At 32.5% G+C, this 26,117-nt stretch overlaps 1 protein-coding gene across 4 annotated transcripts in view; it reads left to right on the top strand.

Annotated features, from left to right (window-relative positions):
* Nrx-1 (neurexin 1) overlaps positions 1 to 26,117 on the top strand; it is a 213,077-nt gene that overhangs the window by 65,885 nt on the left and 121,075 nt on the right. For all 4 annotated transcript variants that reach the window (XM_070300469.1, XM_070300471.1, XM_070300470.1 and 1 more), the window contains exon 3: positions 19,441 to 19,582. In XM_070300469.1, the coding sequence (XP_070156570.1) occupies positions 19,441 to 19,582 (142 nt within the window). The remainder of the gene's footprint in view (positions 1 to 19,440; positions 19,583 to 26,117) is intronic.

Below are 26,117 nucleotides of genomic sequence, written 5' to 3' on the forward strand. Positions count from 1 at the left end.
GATAAGCTCTCTTTCATATATTTTGCTAATTGAAATAGAGATATCTTATAGATTAATTCATAAATTTATATATTGTTCAATTGATATTATATAATATATTTCTAGAAAGGAGTAAAGCATCAATCCCCAGAGATTGTTTACGATCATGTTTTTTTAATAAGGGACTAAGTTGAAAAATACAAAAAGAATGAAATAAGAAGATGATCTTTAATTTGAAAAATAATTGCAAAAAATAATTTTCCAAATCAGATTTTAGATTAGAACAAAAAATTTTTACAATAGAAAAAAAAGGTATTATGCCGCGGTTATGATAAGTATCTTTGTCCGTCCATTTGATTTAACGACGCTTCGGACGTCACGGCCATCTATGGACAGTAGAACAGATATAATTCGCGATAATGCTCGCCTATCAGTTGAAAATTCCAATTTGAATCGCGATGAGCGCGCGAGAAAAATTGGCGGCAAAAATCCGCAGCGGTCGAGATTGTTTTCGTCGTTGCGCGATCACGACGCGGATGGAATTTTAATAACTACTCGGTAGATTTCCCTGGTGTACCACTCGGCTTCTTCGCGAAAAAAAGGAACGGCCATGTCTGCGCTTTATATTCGTTTCCGGCAATTCATACGAAGGCAATACGCCCCGAGAGGTGAAAACTTGTTCGTTGGAAGTAAATCGCGATTGAAATTTTACGACGTAACGAGAGGGATGTTGAATCTGTGCATTTCTTTCAAAAATTATTCCTTACAAGATACAAGTATCTTTTACAAGACTCGTTTACTTGTATTATTAAATTGTTCACACATAAAGCCTACGCATTTACGTACGTGATATAATTTAAAATGAATTTGTCAACATATTCCCGATTTTAATATTTGCATAAAACGAAAGAGAGCAATAGAAGAATAAATCAACAACAATCCAAAGAGTTATTATCATTCTCTGTTTTGGAAAAAAAAAGGAAACACTGCGCCTGCTTTATTTTATATTCGTCGTGTGCTGCTTGTGCTCCAGTTCGCGGGTGCTGCGAGTGAAAACTCACGGCGGACGAACTTGCTATAACCGCACGATTGAAATTTTATGGCAGCGATTACCATATTTATGTTATGTAAAGTTATTCATATAGTGCTGGAGACTATAAATCGAAACTTATCGTTGTCATTATCGTGCTTCCAGTCGGCTCTACTATTATCGTGATAATTAAACATAATTCGTCGTATTACTTTTAATTAACGATCATGTAATCTTATATTTCAAAACAACTTTCATACTTATAATGTGATGTAGATAAATTTCGGCGATCAATCAAATTGCATAAATATCGTAAGACTTTATACATACAAGAATAATACAGATTTAAACATTTCTCATAATTTTTACGGAGAGAATATTCAAATATTCAAAATCAATAAAGTAAGAAATAATATTGAAATATATTCAAATAATTAAAATAAATAAAATTTATAGCTCTCTCTCTCTCTCTCTCTCTCTCTCTCTCTCTCTCTCTCTCTCTCTTTCTCCGACTCTGTTCTAAAATATTTTTCTTGTAATATTTTCCTGCAAATGTTTATATTGTTTTTAATTAAAGCTTTTTAATTAATGATATAATATTTTATATTTTCGCGATAAAAGAATTTTATTTGTTCAGAAAGAGTATTATAAATCTAAACCTTAATATTTGTAAGGTTTTAAGTTTATATTATTTTTAACAATTTATAATAAAATCAACCAGGGTAAAAATGTAAAGATAGTTTATGGACTTGCGAGCTTTTTTCTTAACTTTATTATGTTAATATAATACTTTTGTGTGTGGCGAATAATAATTCTGGCGTGTAATTCTTTATGCGCGCTGCGCGTGCAAGAAAGCTCGACTTAATTAAGGGATTGCAGTTGAGACTCGCGCGTCGCGTCCGTTCTCGACATCATCCCCCGGTTTCGACCGACGCTCCACCGCCATTATCTTATTTTCAATTAACTTCTTTCGCTGTCCGATTGCCACCGGCTGTGGCAGTCGGCGCGACGGGGAAAAAGCGACGCAGCTGGAACAGAATGGCGGAATAAGCCGTCGTTGGATGTACTTGCAGCTGGTCCGAGGTTAATCTTCGCCGATTACGAACAAGAAAAAGCGAGGCTAAATAAAAAAAGCACATCTACTTCGTTTAACGCTGCTCCACTTGTTTATCTCATATCATAGTATTCGTAGCGTTTCGTTCAAAAAATTCAGCCTTCTAAGAGAAATATCTTGTTAGTGAAGATCGAAAAAGTTACAACGTTATTATTATATGGCAATTTTGCTGGTCTACGTCGAAAATACAAGAACGGATCACTTTATGTGAATGTTAATAAATCTAAAACTCGCAGTCTCCTTTAATTAAAATAATATATCAGTTATCGCCAAAAGAATCGGCTCGCGACAACTGTAAAACTTAATATGTATCGAGGAAATATGTCATATGGACAATTTTTAATTATTATAAACTCTGCACGAGGATACTATTGTAATATTTATAATTATTACATGGTAAATAAAATAATAAATAGAATTTTTTCATTGTAAACTTTATCGAAAATTGTACATTATTTAAAGCATGCTTAACATTCGATTGGACAATTTTGATTACGCATAAATCGCGTGCCAATATTAACGAATATCCTGCATCAACACCGTGTATTTCTTTCTTCACAATTTGCGAAACAATAGAACTTGCGCGGCAATTTAAGCAGGGTGAACTCGATTTCCTCGAAGCGACATTTACGACGGCAGTGCGAGTATTGCGAACGAGCTTTACGGTTGTTTCAGTCGCCCCGTGGAAATCGTTCCGAATTATAGTCCGTATTATAGTCCTGATAAAGCGACAAATCCCCAAGTTCTCGCACGGTTACCTTTATTCTTTCACGAGCGCGACATAAGCGACATGCGCATAGGAAACATATTCTTCTTATGCTTGTTTCGATTTGCAGTCCCATCCAGCATAGCATCGCCAATGTTTGTAATAAAATTTGGCCATATTCATAAATGAACGTGTAATAAAATTTGACATTAATCATACTTGCATTATACAGGGCGTTTCAAATGATAGGTTTATCGGTGAAGAGATGATAAAGACGATTGTATATAGGATATAATAATATAAATAGAAAAAAATGATATAATTATACATATAAAATATAAATAATATAAATTTTGATTTTAGTTAATTTAAATTTAAATATAAGTATAATATATTAATGCGTTTAAATTGCGTTCTTCTTTTCTCTAACAATATTAAATAGATTTTGTTATACATAGTGCTTTAAATATTCTGTAGCAATCTTTACTGTTAGATAAACAATAATCACGGTTAAGTATGTGGCATGTTTCCTGTTTGTGAGATCGAATAATAATCATACTACGTAACAATCTCGTCGCTTAATTTTACATATTAATTTTGCTTTAATAATATTTTAGTTCGATGATTATTTTAATTTTGATCAGAGAGGAGAAGAAAATTTTGATGCTGGAAATAGAACGATTGTGATGAAAGATGACATGTGATCTGATTTTTTTTATTATGAGAAGAAAAAAAAATTTTTTGCAAAATTATGAAGAAACTTATACCTGGACAAAATGCAATAGCTCTGGGACATGTATACGCGCTGAGAAGCTGCAAAGGTTTAAACAGGGGAAGCTTTTAAGCTGAAAACGTACGTGCTCGCTCATACTGTTACACTACGCGCGTGCTTCAATTTAGATTTACCTTTAACTGCGTCACTCCCGTTACACGTACATATTCCCTCAGCGTTCCATGTATGTAACTATCATCTCTGCCCTTTCGCGTGCTTGCTGTATTTGATTCCCTTTACGTTTGACCTATTGAAGCACCTAGCAGAGCAGCATTTTCATCAGAACTCTAGCAAATAATTGTTTACGTATCTGCGTCAAATGAGATGCTCATTTCACGTACATGCAGTTGAATGTACGCGAGACATGTTTTGTCAAAACTACAGGAATTAACTGATCGCTTTTAAACGACGACAAGCTGCAATTCAAAGAATTGAATTAATTTTAAATAAAATTCTATATTTTATTTCCTTTTGCAATTTAATTTTTTTTTTTCGAACAAAAACTAAATTATTTTATTACAAATTACATCACTGCAAGTATGATAATAAATCGATATCATGATTTGTTTAATTTAAATATTTGATGTCTTTATATCATATATATATTTATTTGAAATATTTTAATACCTTTTATACTTATACTGTACAAAAGGGAAAGAAAAGAAAAATTTTTGGCTGTAATTTAATTCTTTTCTTATTTTTTATGATCATTATTTTCTATTATCTCTTTTCTTTAATTAAAATTTTTTATTTTCATTTAATTAAAAGAATAAAATTAATTTATATGAAGAAAGTCGTATAATTCCATTAGAGATTGATAAAATTGATGTAACTGAGATATTTTAATGCAAAAATATTTCAAGTATACTCGAATATATTAGAGAAATTAAAATATGCTTTAGACATTTCAGATAATTTCATTTAATATATACAATTTTCCTCAATATATTTTACAGATTTTTCCACCTACCATTTATCTAAAATAATATTTTCTATCATTATATATATGTCACGATCTATTCGAAAGTGTATTATTACATCGAGGTGTCAACTAAACGCGCGATTACGTAAAATACTAATTGTACGCATTCGTACATTTTACATTCGAGTATCCATGAAATTCTAGTCGCAAAAGAATACAAATAGCGATACCGCACGTCGACATTGTAGCATAATGTATTGCACGTTGCCGATAGATAAGAAATGAAATATTTGCGACTCGTATCTACCTACTTCTGGCAAAGTTGGGCGATAATGATCGATCTGACCTATATATATTGTCAGATCGTAGGATCATGCTAAACGAATATATTGTACATGCGGGCTACGCATATATTTTCCGTGTAGCCGTAAAGATTACACGTTCGGCACCTGTTGCGAACAAAACGCTGTTGTTTCATTCCACGCGTTGTGCTTTTTACGAAATATTACATAAAACGAGAAATGTGAGACAGAGTTTTGAATTTAATAGTTCTATTTTTATGCAATTCAGTGACGTTTATCAGTAGTTTAAATTTAAATTTATTATAATTATCTGCTAAACTATATGAATTAAGTAAATAAAATGTTGTTATTCATGATTTAGAGAATTACGTGAAATTTCTTAAATTTAGAAAAAGAAAAACAACTATTTTTATAATTAAATATTTATTACTCGTGCGTGCTGTTAATCGAGACTTATTTACAGTAAATTTTTATCTCTTTTTATAATAACTTTCGGTTAGATCCTAACTAAATTCAAGCTGCTAATTAAAACAAAAGAACTCGATGAAATTTGTTAATCGACTCGTAAGTGGTGAATCAAAAGTTTCGGACCAATAAAGTTTTCTCAAGTTTAGCATGAAGATCAGGTCGAGCAGATATTTTTGAAAACGCGGTCGCGGGCGGATTAATAACAAAGATCCCTGTTCGCGTGATCCCTTCGAGTTCGCTGCAAATTAGAAGGCTCGAAGGCCTGATTAGTGAACGATCGGGTTACAGAGGATACCTTGGCGTGGACTTTGATAATACGATGGGCGATATAGACACCGTGCTCTAATCATTCCAATCTTAATAGGTCGAACGATAAGCTAATGTTTAAAGGACGCTCGATTAACAGCCGATCGTAACGTAGTCGCGGGACTCTATCACTTGGCATTAATCAAGTACGATGACGTGTCGTCGCGCGAATCCTATGTTAGAGAGTTCTTGTAATCTACACAGTTTGAGGATAAAGATGATTATGATTTAATAAGGTCTACGAGGAAGATAGATTCGCGAAAAGGTGTGACATTGTCATACCGAGATGAATCACCAGATGTATTTTGCCTTAATTGCCGTATTAATCGTGTAGAGATAGCAATTGCAATTTCTTGCATAGTCTTACTTTTCGTTTAATTCATATTTTCGTTTGGTTCAATATGGATTTTTATGTTATAAGAAAATCATCTTTAAAATTATATTTTCACATTTTGTCGTATAATTATATTTTAATATCTCTCTCTTTCTCTTTATTCTTTTATATTATATTATATTTATAAATAATATTATATTGTACAATATTATATTTATAAAAGCTCTCTCTGTGTCTTGCAAATTCTTATAAGAATCATATAAAGCGCCAAATTTTAATTTTGTCGTGCATATCATTTTTAGATGTCATTCGTGTTATTTCTCTTTTATGCGCGATTTTATAAATCTATTACAAAAAGATTTTGGAATATGTATATTAAAAATTATAGTTATTTTTAAACATATTAAACATACGGATAGATTATTTTTATAAATCATATTTGTCGATCTGGAGAAAATCGTGGGGTCATCGCGCTCGATATAAAGTTTGTTAAAGTTGTACTCGGAAGTCTGTTCCTGGCGCCGATAAATCAGAGTGCTCTAGGCATACTGAAAAGTTAAGCGCAATAAAAATACTTCACACGGAAAGGCACTTACGATGAGATATTTAATCATAGCGTGGGTCGAGGAACCGTAATGTAACGTAATACCTGGTTGCATCGTGCCGCATTGCAGTAGAAAAAAATGGGTTAGTTTCGACGTGAGGTACGGTATCCATATTGCTCGCGAGCTATCAGTGCCTACGATATTACACCGTTCCGTCCCATCCCAGGAGAATGATTACACCGTCAAATGAAGTTAGACGACTTCATGGAGAGCATCGTTGTCGATACGGTGCGGGCCTCATTACGATCACCTGTTAATGAAGCGTCCTTCGCCGGCATTGTCCCACGGGTACGGGCCTTATCTTCGAGAACTCGCATTAAAGTGAAATCTGAATTCATCCATCGGGCTGATTAGGCCTCCGAGACTATAAATAATCTAATCTGTTTGCATAAACGAGCTTCTGAATATCATAAATCGTTTTATATAAGAGATTTCAGATGTTATTTGTAAATATATACACATTATATATTTTTTAAATGAAACCTCCTATTTTTTCATTACATATTCTTGTAGCTTACCTCGAGAGCTTTCCAAAACACTATAATAAAGTATTTTTTCATTAAATACTTTTTGAGTTATTTTATATTTTAATCTGACATATTTTGATATAAAAAATTGAATATTTCGTAAAATATTCAGTTTTAATCTTACTCTAATACTTTTATGTACAGAATAATGAGACAAATGAATAGGTGCAAAAAAAAACAACAAATAATTGTTTAAAAAAATACATTGTAAATAATTTTCTTCAAAACAATTATTTTTTATACTAATTGATTTATCTTATTATTCTGCACATAAAAGTATTACGGTAAGATTATCGAAAACTAAATATTTTACGAGATATTTAATTTTTCATATCAAAGTATGTCAGATGAAAATATAAAATAACTCAAAAAGTACTTAATGAGAAAATACTCTTTTATAGTGTTTTGGAAAGCTCTCGAGATAAGCTACAAGAATATGTAATGAAAAATAGAGGGTTTCATTTAAAAAATTCAACGTAATTTTTATATGACGTTGACGGTGCTATTCAAGGTCATACTAATAGTTCTGCAACTTTTGCATGAAACATTTTTCACGAAAATGCGTTATTTCCTCAAAAAAAACTGCTGATACGGACGCTCTGTTACACGTTGTATATATGGCTGTTGATATGACAATCAATCGTTAAACACAAAAGAGCAAAATTTACATATCTTATCTTTTCAATCGACGTTGTTAAATCGTAATCATCCACAAACGAAGTTTGACGAAGCGCGAACGTTTGAAAATCACGGAAATCAACCGCGAAACCGTGGATTACAGGGCAATCCGAAATGCGCGTACGCATGGGTATATAAATAGTTGCTGGCGCGAGTATTCACGTTTTCGTGGAAATTGACTAAGTTTTGCGGGAAATTGCGCGGCAATTTATAGCCACGCAATTTAATAACCGGTCCTGTTGGCGACGATGTCTAAACCTCGCTACCGCCTCCCCGAATCCGTATCACAACGTCCCTGATGGGGTGTGACGCTCATTTTCCGATTTCATTTCCGTGCTTATAAATTTCGTCGGTTAAAGCTTGTTCGCGTGAGTCGCGCGTAATAATTGTCGATCGTAGGTATAGATCGTTCGCGTTTCGATTTTAGACTTAACGAATAATTTTTATTTAGACGAGAAATATCTTTCTTTGTATATGTATATTATCTAAAAATATTCCAATCTGTTAGGAATAAAAGTTTAAAAAATAAAAAATATATGAATACTGTTAAAAAAGTACAAAACCAAATGACATCAATAAAACTCACCAATAATTGATTAATGCTTGATTATATGCCAGTAATTTATAATTTCCAATTCTAAACAAAAATTATACTGAATATATTAAATAATGTTTCATAAATTATAGATTAATTAATAATTAATATCTAATTAGATTTAATTAGATTTATTAAATCTATTTGTATGCAATAATTTATCAGTTATTTAAACTTTCATTAAGACTAACGAATAATTATGATTATATTATAGACTCTATACCGCGTCATTTGATTTGTAACAATAGTCTTTCTGAAATAATTGTAAATCAGCAATCTTGTAATACTTTTATTTAATAATTAAAGAACAGCACTTTATCTTGTTAAGTAAATATATTTACGTCACAATCAGACAGGGACTACTTGAAACTCTTCTGTTGCAAGTATATATTACTCGCTATTTACTTAAACATTTCCAGAAGCTGTTACGTACGTAACAATGTTTACATTTTTAACTCGGTATAATTAAATAGAGTAGAAGAATTAATGCGCGCACCGTTCGTGTAACAACAAAATAGAAAGAGCGAGAGTTCGAAGAAGACTCGCTTCGACGCAGAAAAAGAAGTTGAAGTTTTAAGACGTAGAAAGTTAGTAGCTCATAATTACGCCGGTGCTGATGCGCCCGTGACTGAAACAATATTCCGAATTTTCCTCGCGAAAAACGAGTCTCTTCCAATCCCTGTTCAGTTTAAGAAAGTTCCAGTGCGTTGCTCCGGGCGGACACCTCACACGATTATCCCTTTGAGCCAACTTTAGCCGAAGCAGAACCGTTTAATCAAGTTGACAACTTTCGTAATCACGCCCGTAATATGGCCGAGGCTTGTACGGAACTAAGTTGAGCACTGCTGTTGAATAAGGATACCGCGCGGCGAGAGCGAAAAAAGGATCCGATCGTAATTAGAATTTTAGTAGGCACTGCAATAAGTTCGTCCGCAAACTTATGCCGGCACTATTAAGATATTTCTGGAAGTGAAAAATTATTGAATATTCTTTTTTATCGTATGACACGGACGTTAATTAGTTTGCGTATTGCAAATGCACACTTATAAGTGATATTTCTTACGATGGATTTATGAAAAATATGCCGAAGGATTCGTGAATTAGACAGCCGTAAACTTTTCGGCGAATTGTCATAAACTCTATTTTCGCTGAGAAGATAAAACACATAAATTGAATAATTTATTTACTTACTAATAAACGATAAAATAGAAAAGCGAATTTATGATCAATTTTATCAATCTGTGCTAACGAATACGAAGGAAACGATATTGAAATTGAGCGAGAATAAGCGAAGAAACTAATTTATTTTAACTCGTATACCATAAAAAAAAAAATTTCTTTTTTATCAAATCTTTTATGAATTATAGCCTTCGCAATATGATCGATCACAATGGAGGGTTAAACATCTTAAATCAAGACAACAATTTACCATGGTGTACAATACCATATATCCCTAATGCATAAATATTATAATATTACATTAAAAACTAATACAGTGTTAATGTGTATGTTAATTAAAATACTATGAAAAATGCGTCTTGCCTTATCATTTCTCAAACTTGTCTTATACGTAGCATCAATCTATATCGGCCTACCTTTCACAACGCAGATCGAAGGATTCGCGTTCGGTATAAATGCCGTGGCACGTCTACGCCAGAATGAATATTCAATGAGATGTCAGCGAAATAATGGAGCTGGTATTTGTTCGGAAATTTTTCGTCTCTCTTTCCGTCTGGAACGCTAATCGTATCGATCGTTCGCGGTAAATAAATCAGGAGCCCTCAAGGAATATTACGGCATGGCAAGGCAAAACGTGAAGAAATATTTACTATCGAAATATAGTATTCGGCTAAACGACAAATCTGGATAATCGTCATCTATATTGCATTGAATTCCTCCCATGCCACTGAAGCATTCGTGCTTTGTCTTTATATAGTCGGAGTCAAAGTAGTAAAAGAGTAAAATTTAAGAATAAAAATAGCGCACGGCGGAGCGTAATACAACAAAAATAAAGCATCGAAAAGATATATAATATAGAGAACTGTGTGTTAATTAAATCGAATATTCTATCCCACTGTCACTCTAAAACTCATATTGTAGTAAGAGTTCATTTTTTCCATCAAATCTAATATGCAATTGGATTCTCAACGTCGCGTTTCCTTTCAACGAAGCTGAGATAAGGAAACGATAAAGAGCGGTGGTAAATATTAGGCAGTAATATTCGTCAAATGCGACGGTGAGTAGGGGAGGGGGGGGGGAGGGGGGGAGGGAGTAGTTGGCGAATACATGCCTTTTCTCAACGCGAGAGTCTGTAATGGGCCGCGGTAAACGTATTTAACTTCCGGCCTCTTCCAGTTATTTCTCCGACTGAAGTACTTTACAGTACTTGGGGATGGGGTTGTTACACGCCGCAATCTCTGCAACTCGTTAAAACAATTTTCACATGCTACCAAGTCCTCCGTAACTTGGCGCGCGGATAATGGCGAAAAAAAAAAAAAAAGCACGATGTAGGAGTAACGGTCGGGTCGCATTTTTACAGGGCGCAGAGCGAGAGCTCGTTCAACTCGCTGAGCGAGCCCTTTTATCTTTCTTCTCTCGCGCGTGATAGTTAAAGCCAATTAATAATAATGACCGCGCGCGCCGAGGCTGCTTAAACGACTGCGTAACCGATGTGCTTAATTACATTTCGATAGGACTTGAAACCTGTTACAATACCACGGCGCAAAAAATAAATATCTTCTAAAACGTGCCTTTCTCCTTTTGTTTTCTTATTTCCTGATTTATTAATCTTTTTTTTTCCTGTACGGTTAAATGAAATAGAGAATAATATACATTTATTTTTTCGCAGAGGAAATAATATGAAGGAGATGAAGATAAATGTGCATACTTGAAAAAAATGGCAATCCTATTTGTATAAAGTTTAAGGAGTAACTAAAATGTTGAAAGTTTGTTAGGAGAGTTTTTAATCCTCTTTTATATACTAAGACAAGTTGCTTTTCATAAAAATTTCAAGCACTTTTATATTTACTTTATTAACTCTTCACAACGCGAAATCTATTACATTGCTTTTCTATGTTGTAATAAAAATACATGTAATTTTTGAGAGCATATTGTGTAAATTTTTAACACATTAACTTGAATATTTATGCTATCGATGATTATTAATACCAGAGCGCGCAACAACGGTTAGATAATTTGTAGGATTCGTATATTGCGGGCGATTCGATTTTACTATCGTAGAGAAATCTCCCTTCCACAGAATCTCCTGACTGGCCGGTAAATTTCGTTGCACCGTCGGCAACATCTCGAGGAAACGAGGTGCCGGCGGTGCACGGGAATTGGATGGGAAACTACACGGCAAGAGGTGGGAATATATATCGTAAACTCCGTGACAAGTCTCGGAATCGGTTTGCAAACTTTCGCTATATCGCCGCGTGTGTGAAGGATCGCGGGCCCAAAGATTTACCACGTATTCCTTAATGGAAACCGACGACAAGGCTGCCTCTGGAAACAAATCCGCGAATTCGAGGGGCTAGAACGGTGAATCGAAGCTCGGTGAAACTCGAAACACCGCGAGACATCGCGTTTAGCTGTTATACCGTTTCGAGAAACTCTGTGAAACACTCGCCTAACATCTCAGCAACGATTACCGTATATACGCGTATCCGTATTTCTCGTCTCTCTTTGAGCGCAATTTGCTATTAGGTTTAGAATAAACAATATTTCGAACTAGCGATAAAATGTGAGTTTCGTTAAAAAACTTTCTTTAGTATCGATGAAGTTTGTAACGCTACTTTTTAATATTTAAAACAATAAAAATATAATTTAATTAAATTTAAATAAAAGACTTTATACATCTTCGGGTAATTTAGGCTGTGAGAAAACCATGAAAAGATAAAGATAAGAATATATTTTTTCAATTTACTGTGTCGACACATTGCTTCCAAATTTCAATTTTTTTTTTTCCAGAACAATGTATCCTTCGCAAAATTTCTATATCAGATTGACATTAACATATTTCGATGTCGTTGGAATAATACGTTGCTTTAGTAAGACGTTCTGCAACATTTCAAACAGTTGCGAAATCGCACTGCATAGGTATATACTTAATACAGATGCAGAACTTTAATATGAATTTTTATTAGAGCCGCGTTAGAAAATCGGCCGAGTTTAATAGGAAGATTTAAAGTTTAGCGAAGTGGAGTCGCAGACTTTACCGATTTAGTCAAAGTCAACGTCAAACTTTGTTACAGACTCTCGTGTGCTTATTTAACCAAATGTAAAACCGTAGATTTTAAATGCTGATATCCACATTTTCGTTCCTCTCATTAAAATTACACCATCTTCGTATCTTTATAACTTAAATTTACTTCATCTTTTATATATCTTCGCAGGATTGGAAACGTTACGTTACTCTATAAAAGTAACGCGTTACCGTTACCGTTACTTGGAAAGTAACGATTCGTTACTTTTTCGTTATATTTTTGTAATGCTAAAATAAGCTATTAGATTATAAAATGTATTTAATAATCAATATTAAATGTAATAATCTAAGTTACAATTAAAAACTCTAAATTAGTCTCTATATAGTAAGCGTTTTTTATATTAAGCTTATTTAATGATTCTAATTTTTTACGCTAATATCTTTATTTTTTTAATACACTTATCTTTATAGGAATTTAAATTGTAATTTATAAATTTTAATTATGTTGAAAATTTTTATCAAACATTGTTTTTAAATATTGATAAGAGAAATATTGATATTATTAAGAGTGTATCCCAATATTCACTGTCAGTATTGTAAAATCTATAATTTACGTTACTATAGATTTTCAGTACTGGCAGTGACTATCGGACCGCAGTCTATGATAGAAGGCTACAAAATATTTTTCAAAAAATACATCTATTCAATAGATATAAGATAATAAAAACCAAAAAATTGCGATAAAAGTAACGGTAACGTTCGTTACCGAAAAAAAAGTAACTGTGACGGTAACGCGTTACTTCCCAACCCTGTATCTCTGTATTAAAAGATTGTTTACAACGTCTTTTGTTTTACATTAAATTGCTTTATATTTTTAATTCGTCTTTTAACTTCTTATATGATAATACATATATCGTAATCGTATCGCGTGATAAGTCATAGATAATGGTAAGAGGTGATCATTATAGTTCTTATAAATATAATTGAATTTTTGAAATATTTTTTTCTTCATTTAAAATTAATATTAATGTTGTTATTATTATCTCTGTGCAATCGTTCTATGCATTCGGGAATCAAGGGTAGAGTTAATTTTCGAATCGCTCGTTTATAGAACGGCGATAATTAACGAAGTAGCTAATGTATTATTATGCAATCGGTCCGGCGAGATGGTCGTATCGTGATGCTATTGATGCTAACGCGGTTAGCCATCGCGGTTGTTAATTCGGTAAACTGCGCCGAATGCAACGAGCGAGTTTCCTTTGATGCGACTTATTTGCATCAGCTGTGTATGTCCGTATCTGGTTCATACGCCCCGAGGTCGCGTACGCGCTCTATCTGGTATTTCAGTGGTCAAAACCGAATAGGATCGTACAGTTTTAGCATGCACCATGCAGTTCCGATGCAGTTGCACACACGGCGAAGAACTGCAGTCGCGCTCTCGCAATTGGGGTCTTATTTATCGCCTCAGTTTCTGTCGACGGGATGACAGGTGGCTAACGTAAGTCAGCCTCTTGCCTGACTTTATCAGAGTTGCCGCAGCTCGCAGTTCCCTCAGCGTATTTCGCGACACGTTCCGCGGTCGGAAGAATGCACGTTGCACCTGGAGACATGGATGTTGGGTCCTCGGAGACACGATGACTCGTGTCGCGCGAAAATTGTATCCTTTGTGGCGACACATACGTAATCTACCTTTAACAGAATATTCGTGTCTCATACTTGGGAATGACGGAGGAGATGTATATTAATATCTACCATATTCTTTCGAATTGGCATTTCTGCACCAATCAAGTAATACACTTAATTAAAGCTAATATAAAATCGATCAGCTTAGTTCACTCATCAGAAGCACGGTTTGTGCACTCGTTGCTCGTTTATATTCTAAAATGATTTTTATCGAGAGGAGTATCTTGTTAAAATCTTTTTCCTGTGTGATTTTTCTTAACGAATAATATAAATTATATAATTTAAACGGCGGAGTATCTTTTTTTATCTTGACACATCATTGCTTGTAGGTTTGTGAATCTTTTATTATTATTTTTCTCTATTTTTATCATAATTCTTGCCATGTCTTTGTAATTTTTAATTGGTATGTCAAAGAAATTTTTTATTTAATTTTTTATTTCAATAATTATATAATAAATAAAACTCAATCTTACATTAAATTTATTATCCGCATGCCTGCTAATCTGTTTGAGTAGTTATACACGCGGGCGTAGAAAATTGCCGATATAAGGATGGGCCAATCGCAACGCTTAATTCCTACCAACTTAAATCGATTTATGTTTGATTTATGTGAATACTTTCATCTCACTGCGGTGGGCATACTTACATAACTATACCGCGCATAGTTCATAAACATTATGCAGCTTTTGCTCTCACCAAATTTCGTGTACGCTGGATTAATTGCAGTTAATTAATCTCGTTCTAAATAAATATTCTAAATAATATTCTAAATAAATATTCTAAATAAATTATTTGCAACTTTTCAACTGATCTCGAAGGAAATACGATTGTAGTCTCGAGAGGCTGATTCATGAAATAGTGGTTAGAAAATTATCGTCCACGGAGTAGATCTTTATTACTATGTTTCTTAAACATTTTTGACGTTTTGCGTGAAAATAGCTTTGTATTCAATTTTTCGATTAATTTATTTTAAAATTAGTTTTTTTGTATATGATACAATTTCATTCTTATATATATATATATATATATATATATATATATATATATATATATATATACACATCTTTTTTTTTCTCTCATAGGCATACATATGTGCATATGTGTAAGAGCTTCTTGTTTTATGATTTTATAGGATTATATTTATATTTGAGAAGTAAATTAATTTTTTTATTCTAGCAGTATTTTACTTCAATATACAAAACTTATATAGTTATATTTATCTGAATTAATTCTTTGTTTAATTATATTTGATCGGTTTTTGTTTCTCCCTTTCTCGCCGAAATTATGAACCGTATTATTTTACTAACTGCAGGAAGGTCAGAAACGGCTAAGCCGGGGTCGTATCGAAAATGCAATTTGCCACGACTAGACGTCAATTAGCTTTTCTCGCAGGAAATCTCGTTAACAATACGCTGCGTCGTGTGGTCCAGTATGATTAATGCGGTCGACTCGTTAAGCAGGCTTGATGGCCGTATTCGTGCAGGGTGTATTCGTTACTCTAAGTCCTTTTACTCTTCCGCTTTGCGTAGTATATACAGGATATATACAGTTAAACGGATATACGTCTAAACGTATACGATCCGCCTTGCAAATGTCTGATTTTATTTTTAACGGCGGATACTTTGTTCAATTAGCAATTTATTTTTTTCTGGAAAAAAAAAATATCAAGATAAATTATTGTTTATGCCAAATTTGCCATTTTGAACATTGTACTTGTTTCTGTATATAATTAAGTTGTAAATTAAAATTTGATTAAAGCAAAAATGCTCAATGTCACAAATGCGGCGAAAACTCGCGAAAGAAAGGAACCTGCGAAAGATTTAAGATAAGATTTTAAGACTTTATGAAAAACTTTATACGAAGATCAATATACTATACTAAAATATTATTAGCGATGTCTGAATGTTTGGAACGTGTATACTTCTGTAATAAGTATTTTTTAAGTATTTTAAGAAAAAAATCAATCTCAAACGCATGCAATATCAAACAAAAATTTATACGAACTGAATGATATCGGAGTAAATGTAATTTATTTTATTTCGAACTGAATGTACTTTTTGTGTTTTAAGAATGATGATCAATATCGTGCGTACTTTTCGAGACAAATTTTAATATAATTGTTAATAATTCTGGCAACACCGAACATATGCTGCCTATTTGTATATTCAATGCACGACGGAGTTAACCCATATCGTTACCCTTCGTTTCGCGTCATCGCTAAAATTACTATTCCGTATCCTTCGATATGGCCATTTGCCAACTCTGTGAAATCCCAGCCTGGCCGCAATAATAGAGAGCAGCGACGCGATTGACCCCGTGACCCGACACGTGCATCCGCACTGCTTCGCTAAATTTCTTGCAAAAATTTCGAATCGTTGAAACGGAAAAAATCGGAAATGAGTCCCCGAGAGCTAAAGATAATATAACAACTCATTACCTACGAAGAAGAAGCTACTAACGATCGATTGATTATACAGCATTATCGTATTTTTCGAAGAAATAGAAACAATAATACAGCGCCATTTAGTCACAAACGCGAGTGATTTCCTCGCGGAGATAGAAATTATACCGCTACTATTCATAAAGTATTCTTGAAAACGCGAGTGGAAGTTCAAATATTTATTATCGACTAGTAACGTATAGGCACATACCGCGAACTCTCGGTGGAAGTTTGCCTCGAATGAATTGCCTGAATGAATTAAAGAGAAAAAGAGAGAGAAAGAGAGACAAGAATCAAGATCTCCGTGATTGTCTTCATTGAATTTGCGAATGCTCATTGCGCGAAGATGAATTCATTCGCGAGTTCGACTTGCCGCTCTCGCGAAAGTTAAGAATGTTCCATCTTCGCTAGAAATATTGGTCCAGATAGCTGCGAATATTTTACCGATCTCTGTGAAATTATGGAATATCATGGGACTAGTTTAAAATGTTTAGCTATTGCAGTTCAGATATCAACTTAGAATTAATAAACAACATTGTGTGAGCTTATTCGTTGAATATAAATTATTGAATTATTTTGCACAATCGGATAAAAAAAATAGTAGTCAAGAGTTTTAATGCTACACTTTTCAATGAAATAAAGTATGATAGAATGGTGATGAATAAATCTTATAGAGACTTATAATTTACCAGGACATATATCAGCATTGGATAAAATATTCAATTATTTAATATTTTTAATTAAATCGTCACGCATATATTTTATCCATATTGTACCAGACATATTTTATATTAAAAAATAATATTTTATATAAAAATTTCATATTTTAATCTATATTACATTATAATTTATAAATTCCATATTTTCCATATTTTAAAGAAAATTATATTATTCATTGTTGCAAGAAATTCTTAATAAAAATTCTTAATAAAGAATATAATTTGATCAGATAATCTATTATAAAAGTAAAATCATGGTAATCTGAATATCAAAAACTCATACATATGAATTTTGCATTCTTCAAAAGTAGCTTGCATTAATTTTAGCAAATGCTTCTATTCGATTACAAAGATTCGAATCGAGATTGATCAACGTTAAAAGAACTTTGAAAACAGAATCAATATATCTGCTTATTCATAGTATAAAGAGAATTCATAAAAGTCGATTGTGGTCGGTTTTTGAGAATAAAAGATCTCGTTCGCGAGACTTAAAACACGACGATGCATAATGTGAAGTAAGTTAAGACATTAAAGGTGTGCACTGTCAAGGTAAATGAGTTGTAAAAAAAGATGTTCACCGCGGCGACGATGCGTTCTGCGTTCGTTTATTACTCGTCGTTCCGAAGAGAACGGCGCGTAAGCTCGCGAAATAAAGATAAATGTAAATTGAGGAAACGCGGAACCTATTCTTCAAGTTAAAGTAAACCACAAAATTTTTTACTTTCTATTTAATTCTCGCTGCGTAATATCGCGATGAATATTGCAAATAAATATTATGAAACACGTAAATATATATCAAATACGTTATTTATATTCATTTTAGAAAAATAATATGCTAGTATATGCTAAAAATATAATTTTTACAAATTATTTAGAGAAGTAGAATATTTATTTTAAGAAAATAGATACATAAAAATGTTCAACGTCTTATGTAAGTCTTAACTGGATCTCTTAATATACAATATAATATGACAATTTTTTTTATGTCTTGAATTGCTCTGTATAAATAATTTTAAAAAAGAAATAAATTCTTTATTTCTTATATCATATATATTGCTTGAAAATTACTCGTATGCGATCCATCAGTATCATCTTCCCCGAAAAAAATTCCAACTATATTTTGCTTCAGTATTTGAGGATTAAACTTAAAGAGATCCAACAACAAGATATATATTGCACTTTGTATTGATATATATTGCACTTTGTATCGATGGACGTGAAGTAAGAGAAAGACATTACATACACGTTGGATGTTAAATGTCAAATTTGCTCCAAAAGTGATGAGAATATACAGGATATATTAATTTCTTAGATGCATTGCTGTCTTGATTATTTAAGTGGCATCAATCGAAATGTTTGAAATGCTGCAGCAAAGGTATTGTAGAAAATAAAGAATTTTGCTTGCGTATGTATTTTCATGCTACTGTAGATAGCATATCCATATAAGAAATCTGCTGAATAATACGATGCGAAAATTGCAGCACGCAATAATAGGGGGAGTTTGCAGTCATACGCGAGATATCCTTAGAAAAATACTTTTTAATTTAATTATTTTAGATGACAAAATATTTTATTGTTATACAATACAAGTGTTATATCATAACACTTTTAATTTCATAATGGACAGTGTAAGACCACTGTATTTCTTTTCACTTATTTTTCACGATTTTAATTGTATTGTATACTAATTTAATTATACTTGTGAAATGTTAATTTACTAAAATTACATTTGATTATGCTAAATATGTCTAATTAAATGCAATTTGATTATAAAGAGTGAGAAAATTCTTCTGCCGTATGATACAATTTTTTTAGATCATCTTGCAAATATTGAAATATATTTAGTGTTTAATTTTATTATCTCCTTCATATAGTGCTGTCCCACGGTATCGTAATTGATAATTTAAATAATTTTATTGTTTATCAATAACGAATTCGATAAAATAAAAATAAAGTAAAAAAAATATTTTATTTTATTATTTGAATGCTTGTTCAATAATTCGATAATCGAAATTAAATAATTTTCTATAACATTATGATGTGATGTTTGTTACAGATCTTACGTAATATTATGAATATAACGGACGCTTGCGAGACTCGTGATCCATGTCAGCATGGTGGCATTTGCATCTCTACGGACAGCGGACCGATCTGCGAATGTCGCACCGGCGATTATGAGGGCGCATACTGCGAAAAAGGTAAATTGATCCCTAATACATAATCTATATTTTCTTAAAAATTAATTATAATTCAATGATATTATCTTTTGTTGAGATAATTTAAGTTTGATAAATACTATTCTTACAATTAGTTTTTTAAATACTACATTAATATTAATATAATATGTTGTCATAATATGTTGTAATAATAGGCATTAACGTATATTTAGAGATAATTAATTTAATAATCCTATTAATTTAATAATCCTAAAATTAATTTAATAATACTATTGGTCGATATGGTAGATTAATACGGATTAAATTATTATTCATTTATACGCGTTTCTTCGAAATTATATTTGAAACTATAATTATATTTCGTAGTATTATCAAGAGGAATAAATCTTTAAAAATAGCATGGAAGAATAAACTATTATCATGCCATCGTTACACATGGCACAGAATAAAACAAAGTGAAAGATCAACGAATATGCGGAATATGAATTTTCTTTATGGATTTATTTGTGGGCATTGAACGAAATTTAATCGAATTCGCAAATAATATTCATTGTTTTCATTATTGTTCTTTTGAAGCGTGACACATACGCCCGTGATCTTGAAGATATATATATAAAACATAATTAATAAATTATGATAAATCAAAATAGTCAGCAATTGCAGATATAAAAAAAATAAAAAAATATTTAAGATACTTTTTATATATTACGACTTTACAATATTTAATGTAGAAGTTATCTGAAAATTTATATACATATTATAATTAAATCTGTTAATTTTGAAACATTAAACGACTTGATTTATTACAATCTATCAAAAGCACTCCACTTATATTAAAATTATATTGTATTCAATTTTACTTTTGATATTTGCATCCATCTAAATCAGTTTTACTATTGTGGTTTTATTTTTAGTATGATCTATATTTCACCGTTTTATTAATATAGAATCCATCCGCGACATTCAAGTTTTATGTGCTTTGATTTAGTTGCCGATAATTTATTGCAGATCGCGTTTCATAAAATGCAATATCAATCAATCGCACGAAGTTCACGCAAACGGTAAATCTTCCCTTCAAATATTCATTATCTCTTTACATTCCCTGTCACGTAGGAGACAGTTCATGTCACACGGTTGTCTCGGTCAACGCCGCTTTTATTCTATCTCGTGCTCTGCCCAATTGATCGTCGTTTTTGACAATAAAATACCTGAATAACTACATAGCGCATATTTCTTATTGTTAACTTTTACACGTATTAGCGAGAAAACGCGCGTCGCCTAATGAGGCGTAATTGCCGACAGCTGCAGAAACGAGACGCCATTGGCGTCCCGAAATGATTTTTCCCTCTCTTAAGCCACCGGCAATTAGAGAAGCCGGGCATGTCGAGGTCGTTTCCAAGACATTTCACCGATAATTACAATCAGACTTGTTCTTCGTTAATGAGGTGCGCTCGCTAAGGAGTCGTTAACGGAGGCGATTCGGCAGTTGCGAATGGGATTGGCGAAATATGCGAGAGTTGTTCGTTATATTTGCGTCTGTCATTCGAAATGTTTGAGAGAGAACTCGATCGTCGTGAGATAAGGGTTGAAGCCCTAACTAGTAATTTATAAAAAAAATGTTTAAGTGCTTATCACAAAGAGAAGCATATTAAGATCCTGATATTTTATTAACAAAAATAGAAAGAATATTATTGTGCGTTATTGTAAAAAATTGAATTAAAATTTAAATAATTATATATCTATATATAGTGATTTGCAAAAACGTGCATTGTCGAGATATAGATCTCTCCTTACAGAAGATTCAGAAGACTGTGCGCTCGACAGATTTAATAGCGGAGAACGAGATTACGTTTCTCTCACGGATAAGCAACATACCGGATTTACCTTAATTGCAATTTATTCTTTAAGATAAAATTCTGCGTTTTCTCGAGCTTTTGCCTTGTCCACAAAAAGAAGTATTCTCGACCGTATACATTAATGATAATTTTACTATCTTGAGGATTTCCTACTACTTCGTGTATGTTTCAGAATATATTTATAATGTATGCTGCTCTGTAAATTATTTTTAATGATAAAATCTCTCTTTCGTACAGAGTTTTACGTAAATCTCTCTCTTTCATCTTCGACAAATAAAGAACGGAAAATTGCCGCTTACATTTTAATTGATTAATGGTTTATGTATTATAACTTTTTCACGTTGAAAGAAAATTGTAGAAGACGCGTATAAAACATTGTATAAATATTGTAGTATTTAAAATATTTCTCGTAGCACTCGATACAATAAACGAATGTACTAAATGAAAATGAATGTTTTGCAATTCTCGATGTTAAGAGTCGAGTGTTTCATAGTAGAAAAGGGACATTATCGTGCTCCGAATAAACAATTTTCCTTTATCGAAGGTTGCAACATGGAATGTTTATTCAAAGGCTTATTTCGCTGATAATTGCGAGTCTTTGCGAACTTACGGCCGAGTCTTTTGTCGCTACTGAGACATCGTTTAGAAGAACGGCGTAACTTCACAGAGGACTCTTCGCAAAAGGAACCAGGACAATTTCATTTTAATTCCTCTCTCAAGCTTTTTTTCAAGGTGCGATTGTCCTTGTCCTACCTGACAGGCACAGCCGTTATACGCAATATAATGTAATTTCCAGTCTTAATGACCATGTTGAAAGGAATGGAGGAGAAAGAAAGAAGAAAATGGGATGGTGAAGAGAAAGGATGAGAGTGTTACAGGCGCGCAAGATAAAATAGAGAAGCCAGAAATGAGGACCGAAACACAAAGAGAAAAAGGGACTTTACAATTTATTAGGGTCAAAATACTCAGTCTATCAAGATTTCTTAACGAATGTCGCGAAAAACTGATGTTGCTATTTCGTGAAAAAGAAAGAATACTGTACAAATTATAAGAAGACGAAAAAAAAGAAGAAACAGACAAATCGATAAACCAATATGTTGCATATATAATATAAAAATTTTATTTGAAGGATAATTTTAAGCAAGATATTCAATGTACAGTAGCAATCAATTATTTAGCAGATATTATCAAGATCTCGAGAAAATAGAACAATTGGTTTCGAATTTTCAAAATTAAATTAAAGAAACATGTTTTCTTTGCACAAAGTAAACGAAACTTTACCAATACATTACCAATGGTGTTAAAAATAGGAAATTATATAACAAATGCCATCATGAAAATATAAGAGTTGACATATCGCTGAAAATAAAGTATAACGTATAAGATACTGATTAGTATATGACATTTTATTTTTTAACTATTTTTGATTTTTGTTTTTTTTTTCATAGAAGAAAGATTAAAAGATATAAATATAAATAAACAAAGTGGAGAACATAATATAAAACAGATTAAGATAGAATCTCTCATTTCGCATTATCTGTCTCGAAGTGGATAATCGAGAGTTTATGCCCGCGGCGAATCTGGGCAAAGTGATTCAACTTTGCACGACATTTCGCGCAGAGAAACTTGGTTGGTTAACGCCTGATATTTCGGGTGCTCGATTTGCGGGAGAGCAATTTTAATTTAACAACAATCGCTCTCGAATGTTTCTAAAGTATTTAAATTACTGAGAAAGCTTTTAGAAAAGACTCGCGCATTTCATTTCTCTTTTCTAGACACACAATGTATAAGGATCTTTGATACGGGCGATCGACGCATGGTTCAGTTCTTTACTCTTTCTTCCTTTTTCTCTTTCTGTTCTCGCATATAGAGGCATGGAGCACGGTGCTGCCTACGGCGGGTGCTGGCGATTACCGGGCTTGGGATTACAGTGAGTCTCGCTAATTACAAATCCAAAGCACATCCGCGATAATGGTATGCGGCAATCGTAGAGATATCAGTACGAGTAATCAGTAGATCGTAGCTTTAGCTAGGTGGTAAATATAGGCGTGTGTACCTATATTTAGACCCTTTAGGTACAACCGAATAGATTCTTTATTAATGCGAAAATGAATACAACGGCTCAGGTAGCACAACGTATAATTTACTGATATGAAAAACAGATGATAATGCTAGTAATATTATTTACAGGAATTTTAATGTATTAAATTTTATATAATCTTTTTACACATAAATATAGTCAAATTATGAAATATTTCTTGGAAAAAATTAAATTATATTTTTATATCATACGCTGCTTCTCTATTTTTTAAATCTAAACAAACTTATATATCAAAATTTTTATGCGTATATACAAATAATTTTAAATTTAAAAATATTTATTTTATATATATATATATGTGTGTATAATTAATAAAATAATAGAAGAATTATGCATCATAAAAGAAGAAAAGTTACATTAAATTACGTATATAATTAAAATTTAAATGACATAAGATTATATACATATTTAAATTTTAATTATATACGTATTTTAATGTAACTTTTCTTCTTTTATGATGCATAATTCTTCTATTATTTTATTAACATACATTCTATTAAATTACAAATCATTGATTAAGAGTATTTACCCTATTATTTACTCATCAATATTTAGATAAATTGTATAATTTATTGTTCCACTCTGTGCTTGCGTAGAAATCATCTAGACATTGTTAGTTATCCTGCATAGTTTCCATTAATGTATCACAAAAATGAAGAAAATTAATGAAATTAATACATTAAATAGACTTTTGTTATAATGAATGTAATCGTTGAACCTCGTAAATTATCTCCCACCCATTTTACGTATTTAATTAATGCATTGTGTGCTGTATCTAAATACAATAATGAAAAAACTTCTGTACAAGAAATAAATCTCGTATAAATCAATAACAAATATTCATTATAATCCAGTTGAAGCGAATAAACATCACTCATATTCAGAATATGAGTGAGCAGCTAATAAAGTGAAAATAGAAGGAAAATCCTGTATGATAAACAAAGTAGTAAAGTGTTTATGAGACTAATAATTGTGTTTTCTCTCGTGTATCGATTTACAAATATATATTGGAAATGGTTTTCTATTATTCGTAAATGCATTTTCTGTCCAATAGCAAAACGAAACAAAAATAGTGGATATAAATGGTACGTTCGTAACTCTAAAGCGTTAAACTCCCATCGATCGATTGCGATATTAAGCTCCGAGCGGGGATCAACGGCGAAATCACGTAAATCACCAAGAACACTCCGAATGTTGCATAGTGAAACACACGGTAAACAACGGCCAGGCGACGAACGGCAGTTTAGACGGGGCTCGGTTGGTCCTTCGTATCGATGGTAGTTCTACGTCAACAGTGCAGTTTAGTCGCTAATTTGCATACCTCGCGAGATACCGATGCATTCCGCCAGTCCGCCGGTTATGCCCGCTCAAAATTAGGCTCATACGACCCGCGAATACTCGAGACTCCCAAATTTGCCCGTAACGACCCGCAATATCGTACGATCGAGTCCACCATTCATTACCGGAGCTTGGATGAACGAAGATTCGTTCGCAACTCAGGAGAGATCGCAAAAATGTTTCCTACTTTTATACGAAATTACCCAAAGGACCGTAAGACTGCATTCTCAGTAAATTATGAAAGTTATTTTTCATATCTTTTCCTCTAGTAATAATAATAAAAATATCTATGTAGTATTACACTAGTTTTATATATGCATAAATCAATTGGTATTACTTTTATGCAGATAATATCGTCACGGATATGTGCTACGTCAGAGATGAACAGAATAATATTTGAAAAACAAAAGTTAAAAATATTTGTGTATGCGCCATTTTCTCTATATATTGAGTTATATAAAAATATAAATAATAAATATGAGATAATATTTTATACATAACGTTTGTGAGAGCGACATAATATTTGTAATAATACATAAAAGAAAGATATTTGAAACAATCTAAGAGAAAGTTGAAAAATTAAAAATCTTTTTTTAAATAAGAATTTCTAATGACATTTTCGAATAACTCTTTAAAATTGTTATTTGAATTTTGATAATTTCAATCGTTGCATTTTAAGCCAATATTTCGTGTTCATTTCTATTTACATTTATCTTTCTTCACGTGGAAAAAATTTAAAATTTCATGTATAACATTTCCTTTAAAATAAAAAATCATTTAAATATAATCTCTTTTAATAGTATACATTTGAAACGTGTCTACATTGAGTCTTATATATATATTGTATATAAGTATTTGTCGCTGTGTTGAATGTAATCGCCGTGTCGTGGCGGCAAAGACTACCCTCGACCAGCGGGGGTTAATAACGCGGATTACGCTTCACCGCGCCCTTCACGATTATCCCTCTACCGTCGTTATCCACCGGGGGATGGATCGCCGACAAAGAGTTATACGCATCCAGTCGGAAAATTCATTTTCCAACGGCGCGGTGTCTCTCGTCCGAGATGAGCAAAAAGCCCGGTCGGAAATAGTTAGATACGTCATACCCCGGTAGAAACAGAGGGACGATGGATTTCCGACAATAGTCGGAGTTAAAGTTCCCTTCACCGGCTATAACAGAGGAAGAGGAACGTGATATTCTCTCCGCGCAGGATTTATGCCACGGCGACCGACTCGCGTCATACTAGAAGCAATTGCGGGT

This window comes from Polyergus mexicanus, unplaced genomic scaffold (genome assembly GCF_030449975.1).
Source record: "Polyergus mexicanus isolate NDT 795.1 unplaced genomic scaffold, iyPolMexi1.0 SCAF_8, whole genome shotgun sequence".
NCBI lineage: Eukaryota > Metazoa > Arthropoda > Insecta > Hymenoptera > Formicidae > Polyergus > Polyergus mexicanus.